The sequence below is a fragment of the Aquila chrysaetos genome, chromosome 26, assembly GCF_900496995.4.
Source record: "Aquila chrysaetos chrysaetos chromosome 26, bAquChr1.4, whole genome shotgun sequence".
Classification (NCBI taxonomy): domain Eukaryota; kingdom Metazoa; phylum Chordata; class Aves; order Accipitriformes; family Accipitridae; genus Aquila; species Aquila chrysaetos.
Window position 1 is genome coordinate 17,652,103 of NC_044029.1, and position 8,603 is coordinate 17,660,705.

Consider the following 8,603-nt stretch of genomic DNA (forward strand, 5'->3'; position numbering starts at 1 on the left):
AGTGCTTGCACCACTTTGGTGCTGCTTGGGAGATCTGGACACCCCCTGCCTCTCAGCAAATGCCTGGATCAGAAATGAGCTCAGCCCTTCGACTCTGCCTGGGGAGCTGCCCGCTGGAAACTGGAGCGGCATTTTTCCAGGAGGAATCCTCTTTTCTGATTGCTTTTCCTCGCAGCTCACGTACCTGGGCGTCTAGGGTCGAGGTAGGTTTTCCATCCCACTTCCTCATGTCCTCTTCACGGTCACGCAGGTAAAACCACAGGGTACACCATGGTGTGTACCTTCTAGCTCCTCTCTCTTGAGCAGAGGAACGCTTACTCCTAACAGCTGCGATGCGGGCCCATACAGGTGGGGAGAAGGACATAGCCTCTTTGAATTGCTGGAACTCCCGGGACGGTTCCTCTACAGCCGAGACACGGGCCCGTCAGGAGGAAGAGAGACTTCCTTTGCATTGCCGGAGTCAGGCAGCCACTTCATCCACCGTTTGTCCCTCGCCTTCTTTCCAGGACATCACTGCCAAGGAGTTGGCATACGACGCTGGTGCACGTCGTAGAAACTTCCGCCACAGGGTTTGTGTGCATTGCACTTCATCTGGATCTGTGGGTGACTGCTCGTTATCCGGATCGTTATAAATCACCTCCAGCACGGCTCATTCCCTCAGGTACTGGATACCTTTCTCCATGGTGGTCCACTTGCCTGGGTGACACGTAACATCTTCCTTGAAGGGGTATTTTTCCTTCACGCCTGACGGAATTCCCCTCCAGAGGCTGAGGGCTCGTGTCTTTTTCCCAATCGCCTTGTCAATGGCCCCTTCCCTAGACAGGGATCCCACCTGCTTGCCTTCCCTACCCTCTAATTCCAAGCTACCGGCCCGTTACCCCAGCATCGGAGCAGCCGGGTAACAACGTGCTCACCCGGATGGCGGCCGAAATCCTTTCGCGTATCTTGCAGCTCACTCAGGGACAGGGATCGGGTGATTATCTCGGGTTCTGCCTCTTCCTCCTGTTCTCATGATGACCCTGGTTCACCTTCATCCCTCGCTAAGCGAACCGATTTCTCCGTGTATTTCTCTTTCTGCATAGGGGCCACTGACACCGGCACAGGTTGGTTCTCTGGTTCAGTCGCAGCGCCTGTCGCCGGGGTTGGTTGGGGTAGCTGCAGTGCTTGTCACGAGGGTTGGAATAGCTGCAGTGCCTGTCGGTCTGTTTTCCCTCCCTTCCCCCTGGGGGTGCTGCATAATATCGAGCAGTGGTTGGCAGATACCGGCCAGGGCCCAGCACAGCGCGGTAAGTTGTGCCTCTCTGGAATAGGCACCGCATTTTCCTTTCCAAGGTTCTATCACTTCACCAGGGTCCTGTAGCTGTTTGGGAGTGAAGTTCCAAACCATCGGAGGTGAGAAGTCCGCTAGATACCTGCCCGTTTTCTCCCACATGCCACGCCACCCATGACTAGTCAGCCTTGGGGCAGATCTCTGGGTGGTATTCTTAAAAAACTTTTTTGGAGCCCTAAACAAGACCTGAAACACGTTCGGGAGACATAGCAAGACGAGCATGCTGGCTTGAACATCCCAGGGATATTCAAACTTCTCAAAAGCTGCTGAAGGAGGAAGGGGAGGTGAACGAGCGGGGAGAAAGTATTCGCCCCAACTTCCCCACAGATTGGGTGCGATTACCAACGAATTCCGAGAGAGGCCGCCCGAGGCACGGGAATGACATCGACGCCGCACACAACTGCCAGCTTAACCTCAGGACCCGTGACGTAATCATTTTGTAAGTCGACGTCACCCAGGACAGCGAAATGATAGTCCTGAGCCCGCGCCCAGAGGTGACAAACATCACCGCAGGGAACACAGAGTGCACGTAAGAACTCACACAACACTGCCACGTGAACAAATGAGCCAACACTGGGACCAGCGACTATTTGACTAACGTAAGAAATGCGTGCAACAAATTTGTTTTAACACGCTCCGGCCAGATCTGTCGTTATCTCAACCCTTCGTGCCCCACGTTGGGCACCAAAAAGGACTGTTGTGGTTTCAGCCCAGCCGGCGACCAAGCACCACGAGGCTGCTCGCTCACTCCCCCGCTGCCAACACCTTTGTCCGTCCAGAAACAGGAACGAAGACTCTCCCCGAGAGTAACGTCCCGACGGTGCTCCACGAAATCTAGAGTCCCCTTGGACGCTGGCGGGAGCAAGCTAGGAAAATCTGAGTGCCCAAAGCCCGCGGAGTTTCTGCTCTCAGCCCCAGGACAGATTCCTGTTCATCCGTAACAGGGAAGCCAGCGTCACCCTTGCAGGGCGGGAAACAAGGCTTATCCGACCGACGCCGAAGCGCCACGTGAAGCCAGAGCGCAAAGCTGGGCAAAACCGGGGGGGCAGGGGGGAAAGCCCGGCCCGGCCCGGCCCGGCCCCCTGGGAGCCCCGAGGGTCCCCGGGGAGCGCAAAGCCGGGCAGCTGCCCTTCCTCACGCTCCCGGCCGGCTCCTCCCTGGAAAAGCGGGCACCGGCCTCCTCAGCCATCCCGGGGCCCGGCCGGGAAGACCCCCGCCAGGGACAGCCCCGGGCGGTGCTGCCCAGAGCCCACCCGGCCCCGCCGTCCTCCCCTCCGCGGCACCCACCCCTTCTCCCCCGTGGGTTTGTCCCCGCGGCAGCTGCAGCAGGATCGCGCCGCTTTCCGTCCCCAGCGTGCGGGGCAGGGCTGCCCGAACGGAGCCCGGGGGTCGCGGCCCGCGGGCCGAGACCAGCGGAGAGCCGCCAGGGAAACCGCCGCCTCGGTCCATCGCACGGACGGGAGCCGCAGCAGCCGGAGAACGCTCCCGAGTCGTGCCGCTCCCAGGGCGAGCCCAGGCACCGCTTCACGCGTGGGACGTGCCGTCCCGAGAGCGGGGCTAGCCCGGGGGCGGCGGGGACAGGCTGGCCAGCAGCGCTGAGCCCGAGGCAAGTCTGCCGCGGGTGCAGCCGAGGGCTGGCGCGGCCTTAGTCCCGGCTGGCCCTCGGCGCCCCTGCAGAGCGCCGGAGCCACGAGAACCGGCTCGGTCCCTTTGCATCGGTGTCCTCGCCCCCGGGGCAATCGCTGCCAGAGACGCGGGGCCCCCCGGGCCGCTCCCCGGGCCCTGGCAGCGTCCCTCTCCATCTGCCCGCCCGCCCCTGCCGCGGGCAGGAGGTCTCCGCGCCCGCGCTCCCCCGGACGAGGAGCTGCAGCGCCCGGTGCGCGGTGCCGAGGGGCCGGCTCCTGCCCACCATCACCTGCGGCTGGCGGAGCCGCACCGCGCCCGCAGGCAGCGCTGCCCGCCCTGCCCGCCCATGCCGCTGCGCCCGACCGCCTCCGCTCGGCTCGGCTCGGCAAAGCTCGGCTCGGCTCGGCTTCGCTGTGCTTGGCTCCACTCGGCTCGGCTCGGCTCAGTTCGGCTCCACTCGGCTCGGCTCGGCTTCGCTGTGCTTGGCTCCACTCGGCTCGGCTCGGCTCAGTTCGGCTCCACTCGGCTCGGCTCGGCTTCGCTGAGCTTGGCAACACTCGGCTCGGCTCGGCGGAGCTCGGCACAGCGCCGGAGCCCCCCAAAGGCGAAGCGGTCGGGATGCTGACCGAGCAGGAGCTCTCCTTCGGCGGGTCCCGGGACATCCCTGCTGAGCTCAGCCGAACCCTCCTCGCTGGGCAGCAGCTGGCAGGACAAAGAAACCCGGGTGGGCGCAGGACAGAGACACGGCGGGAGCCACCTGCCCTTCCCGGGAAAGAGGAGTCAGCGACGGCTCTCCCGGGACTGATGCCCCACGCCCACCCGTGCCTCTGCACCAAACAGGCTGGAAAAGGTCCCTGGCTGCCGACCCCAAACGCGCTCCCCCGCAGGAGCTCCCCGGACCCTGCTCGGGGCACCGGGGCTGGGCTCAGGAAGGAGTTTTTTCCCCCGGGCAGATTGGCACAGGTCCCGGGGGGGGTTTCGCCTTCCTCTGCAGCACTGAGCACAGCCCCTTGCCGGGGTCCTCGGGGCCGTTTCTGGCCAGCGAGTCCCTGCTGTTGCAGGAGCAGGAGCCCAGCTGTGCCCTCCAGCCCTCTGCCTCTTCCCTGGGCCAGCTTGGCAGGGGAACCTCACGGACCTCCACGTCCCCAGGTCACCTGCAAAACAAGGAGCCTCAAGGAAGCCGACTTTTCCCTCGTGCTTTTAAGCTGGCACACTTCAGTGGGGAGAAGAGAAAGCCTGGGGGTGTGGGGGGGTGTCTTATCTATCTATCTATCTATCTATCTATCTAAACCTGCTGGGAGAGAATGAAGATGAGGGAGCCAGGCTCTTCTCAAGAGTACCCACTGAGAGCACCACAGGCAACAGGTGCAAATTATAACACATGATATGCTCCAGCTGCACATGATGAAACAACCTTTTCCTGTCGGGGTGGTCAAACACTGGCACAGGTTGCCTAGGGAGTTAGTTAGCGGAGTCTCCGTCCTTGGTGATGTTCAAAACCCAAGGGCACGTTGTCCTGGGCAACCTGCTCTAGGTGAGCCTGCTTGAGCAGGCGGGTTGGACCAGAGGACCTCTACAGGTCCCTTCCAACCTCCACCCTCCTGGCGTGAGTCTGTGCTTTGGTTTCACTCCTAAAGCACCTGAACGCAGCCCTGATACCTGCTGGAAAGGATGCTGGGGCAAGGCACGATCGCAGACTCCTCCCCGAGGACTCATCACAAAACCCCGTCTACCTAGTCCGGAATATCGTATGGCAGACACACTCAGAAGAGAGAAAAGATCCTTTTATTGTGAACATCAACTGCGGTGGGGGGCAGGCCTGGGAGTCACAGGGCTTCAGCCAGTAACAGGGAAACGGCACCTACAACGACAGAGTCAGACAGCACTGATAAACCCACAAAGGCAGGAATAGGCATGACTCGGTTCCCCTTTCTTTGGGGAACACTGTTGATGAGGAATTGTTCATAGCCCAGAAGAGAGAGCTATGGCTGGCATCGACCAGGGGACGGCTCTGGCGCCTCATCCCCACGGGTAATGCCCTCAGAGACCTGCGTGCATGCAGAGATGCACAGGGCCCCCGTGCCACGCAGCAGGGCTCGATGGGGAGCCCCTGGGGAGCGGCCACGGAGTTATTTCCAAGCCCTGCGCAGCACCATCCCTCGCTGTCCCTTGCCAGCAGTTTGGTCTGACTTGGAGCAGCGCTGAGAGTTGGGAAAGATGGGCAGCAGAGCCTGGTACACACCTGGGCTTCCTGACCTGCTGGACCGTCCTGCATCTTTTCACTGGTCCATCCCCAAAAACGTTTTCTCTCTTCCTCCTCTTTTCTGCGCGTCTGTCACTCTCCTCTGCCCAGGCCTGTTTTCTCTTTCGGTTTTTCTTTTTCTCCTTGTCCTGGGGAGAGCCTGCAAACCTTTTCATCCCACAGTGGTATTAGGTAGGGAAAGGCACGACCCACTGGGGTTGGTTCTGATTTTAACAAAAGCGAGCTCGTTTTACCGTCTTTCCTCTGACAGGTTCGCCAGCTCTTCTGGGCGCACCAGGGGCTCTGCCGCACTCTCAGGCGTGGTTGGAGGCAAAGCTGGAGGTGCCTACAACAGAAATGTCAGAGTCAGCAGGTGGCAAGAGACGGCCTGGAACAGTAAGCGACTGTTTGCCAAACTGCTAATCTAGCTCTCCAGAGGAGATCCTTTTGGCTGGTTTGCATCATCCACATTTCACACAGTCCCCCCCGCCCCCCCAAAACAGACTTGGAGAAGCACTGACGAAGTTGGACCTCAGCAAAACCCTGCTGAAGTTGACAGCTACTCCCCTCTGTCTATTTGTAGGTGATTTGCAGACCTTCTGTTTAACGAAGCACATGCCAAGTGCATTTGAGAAACAACCTCGCCAGTTTTCCTTGCTAGGTATCTTCCCGGCGGGTGGAGGAATAACCCAAACACACTCCAGCTCTACTGCCAGGAAGAGGCACAGCAGGGACTCGGCCTCATCAGAAACTCCCCTCTTACACCAGACATGCTGTCACAGTGTTTGGGGACCTGACATACCTCTCCCCTTTCAGACTTCACCACCATAGCTCCCCCAGCTTCTCTGAGGACACCGAGCAGAGAGGGGGGTGCATGCAGCAAGGCTTCTGCCTGATGCTTGGTGTCTGCTGTGACTGCTGGCACACTTTGCTCTTCCAAGTGCAGTTCTGGAAAGCAAAAGCATGTGCAGCAAAGTGACTTCTTGGAAGTAAACAACCGCTAAAGCAAAACCCACCCAAAGCCCTACACCGCTTAAGTTTTCAGCCCTCCGATGCCCTGTCTGCAGGCTTCAGCACATCTTGCAGAGCAAACCGTTCATGCCCCATGAAGCAGTGGCCAAAGAGAGGCCATGGGACAAGCGGGGCTGAGAGCACAACACTCCATGCCCAGCCCCACTGGAAACGACGCTGAGGTTTCTGGTGTCCCAAGCCCCAGCCTCTGACAACCCTCAGTCCTGCCTCTCACCTCCACAGCTCTCTGTGGGGGCTGCCGACAACTCCTCGGCCGCTGAACAGGAAAGGTCAGTTGTCTGCTCCCCAAAGAGTTCCCTGCAGTTGTCAATCATGAATTCCACCAGCACGTTCACCTGCACACACCAAACCCTCGGTCTCAACCCAGGTGCCTGAAAATGTATCACGCAGCCTTTCCCACTCCCGACCCTCGCCTCTGCGCAGGCGGCTGTGGTTGTGGGGCTGCTCTTGCAGGCAGCCACCCCACCAGCATTTGCTCAAGAGAGGAGGCAGCCAGGGACCTCTGAGCAGCCAAACTCGGATGGGCCGGTAAGGCTGCAGCCGGCTGCTCAGTACAGCGCACCTTCTCAGTCACCGCCAGCATGGCCTCGAGGGGGAGCAGGTCCTCGTTAGGTGGGCTCAGCAGATTTGGCCCAAGGCAGATGGCCAGGCTGCCGGCGGTCATTCTGCTGCTGGAGGCGTTGTGGCCGATGTGCTGGAGGAGGGCCAGCAGCCGCTTGAGGAGGAGGAGATTGGCTCCAGGCAACTTCTCGGCCACCCTGAGGGAACAGGAACTCAACGTTAACAGAGCAGATGTTGCCCACAGCCGTCCCCGAAGCTTGCCCAATGCGGGTGGGTTGCGCAGCTTTCCCGGTGCTCTCAGCCAGCGGTCAGTGCTCCTGCGCTTCAGGAAGGAAGCACGGCGTTGCTTCCCAGCTCCTCATTTCACCCGAGCCCAGGCAAGGGAAGGCTCCCTGTCCATGCCCTTTCCCCCAAAATCTAAGCCCACCCCAGCAAAAGCAAGCTGTCAGAAGACATAGCTTTTTAAGGAGACCGTCCCTTTTCAGGCAAGTCCTAGGCCTCTACAAGTCCCTCCTCGAGAGGCAGGCTGCTGCCCACACTTACGCTTTCAGCTCTTCAACCTTCTCCTCCTTGCCGCTCTTCTGCATCGCTGCCATCCACTCCTCGTAGAGGTCTGTCACGAGGAGCTTGGCGGGGATGCTTCGGAGGAAGTCCTGCAATGCCAGGGGCTCCAGGTGAGCCTCTGAACACTCCAGGCCAGGCAGGAGCTCTTCCAGCTGCAGGTCAGAAGCGCTCACCTTCAAGATGACGGCCAGCAGCAGTGCAGGCTGGCTGCCCAGGTCGACATCCGCACCGTGGTCCAGGGCCTCCCGCAGCTCACAAAACTCTGTCCCGCTGGCAGCTCTTTGGAATACCCCTTCTGTCGACGGTCCTTCCTTATGCAGGACAGCCAGCATCTCCTGCAGGAGGGGCAGGAGGACAGTTGCTTGGCTGAGAAGCTGCCTTCCAACAGCAGTGACCAAAGCACTGCCCCAGATCCTGCTCCTTGCCCCCCACAAAGGGGCTGGCACCAGAAGAGTCTTCTGGGGGTGAAAGGCCCAATCCCCCATCCCCAGAGCTCCTGGGGACACCCACCTCCCCTCTGGAGCAGCCGGAGGGAGGGCTGGGGACCCCCTGCCCAGGCTGGCTTACCTGGATGGGCTGGGGCAGGGAGCCGTCCTCCCCGCAGAGGGCTGCCAGGAGCTGTCCAAAGAGCACCCCGCGGCAGCCAGAGCCTGCCTGCTCTGGCGCCTGGGCAGCGGCTGGGGTCCTCTGCAGAGCAAAGGGCCAGGGCAGCCCCATCCTCCTCCTCCTGCTGCTGCTGCTGCTGCTGCTGCTCCCTCCTGCTGCAAAGGAAAACAGAGCAAGAGCACGTCAATGGAGAGAGCCAGGCTAGCTCTCCTGGAGCCTGCCCTGCCTGCAGCACGGTGCTGAGTGGCGTGGCAGCATGGGCAGGGAGCCAGCAGCTGGAACCACGGCTCCAGCTCAGTGGCTCCATCTCGGAGGCTCCTGAGAGCCGGCATGCCACCAGGACAGCCTGTCCCAGCCCTCGCCCTTATCTCCTCCAAGCTGTGGGCAGCAGCAGAGGCTCTGGGTCCCGACAGAACCACGTCTAGCGACCGCTGCCCAGCACATGTCCTTTCTTGTCCAGGTGACGTCCTCCCTTGGGGTGCCACACCTGCTTGGCGACACTCAAGGGACAAGTGAGCACAGCTCAACCGTTTGCAGGACAATGCGTTTCTTTCCAGAACTCACCTGGTGAGCGGCAAAGTCCCCCAGCTTTGATAGACGGGGCTGTTGGTGGCCCTTGCTTGGGATGATCCTGCAAGAAGC

The 8,603-nt window shown here is 60.7% G+C and overlaps 1 protein-coding gene across 1 annotated transcript; it reads right to left on the minus strand.

Annotated features, from left to right (window-relative positions):
* Nucleotides 1-4,701: 4,701 nt before the first annotated feature.
* On the minus strand, nucleotides 4,702-8,268 carry LOC115336082 (T-cell activation Rho GTPase-activating protein-like). The gene is made up of 10 exons (XM_030002593.2): nucleotides 8,188-8,268; nucleotides 7,923-8,042; nucleotides 7,529-7,690; nucleotides 7,335-7,444; nucleotides 6,793-6,988; nucleotides 6,445-6,565; nucleotides 6,001-6,146; nucleotides 5,453-5,544; nucleotides 5,199-5,366; nucleotides 4,702-4,817 (listed from the first exon to the last, which is right to left on the minus strand). The coding sequence occupies exons 1-10, from the start codon at nucleotides 8,266-8,268 to the stop codon at nucleotides 4,793-4,795; spliced, it is 1,221 nt and encodes a 406-aa protein (XP_029858453.1). The 3' UTR covers nucleotides 4,702-4,792.
* Nucleotides 8,269-8,603: the final 335 nt, after the last annotated feature.

Bases quoted from the DNA above. Each gene is read 5' to 3' on its own strand.
- LOC115336082 (XM_030002593.2), bottom strand. From the start codon at position 8,268: ATGGAGCCACTGAGCTGGAGCCGTGGTTCCAGCTGCTGGCTCCCTGCC. The intron at 7,445-7,528 runs GTGAGCGCTTCT...CTGGCATTGCAG, and splicing joins TGCTGGCCGTCATCTTGAAG to GACTTCCTCCGAAGCATCCC. The intron at 5,545-6,000 runs GTATGTCAGGTC...TTTCTGTTGTAG, and splicing joins TGAAGTCTGAAAGGGGAGAG to GCACCTCCAGCTTTGCCTCC.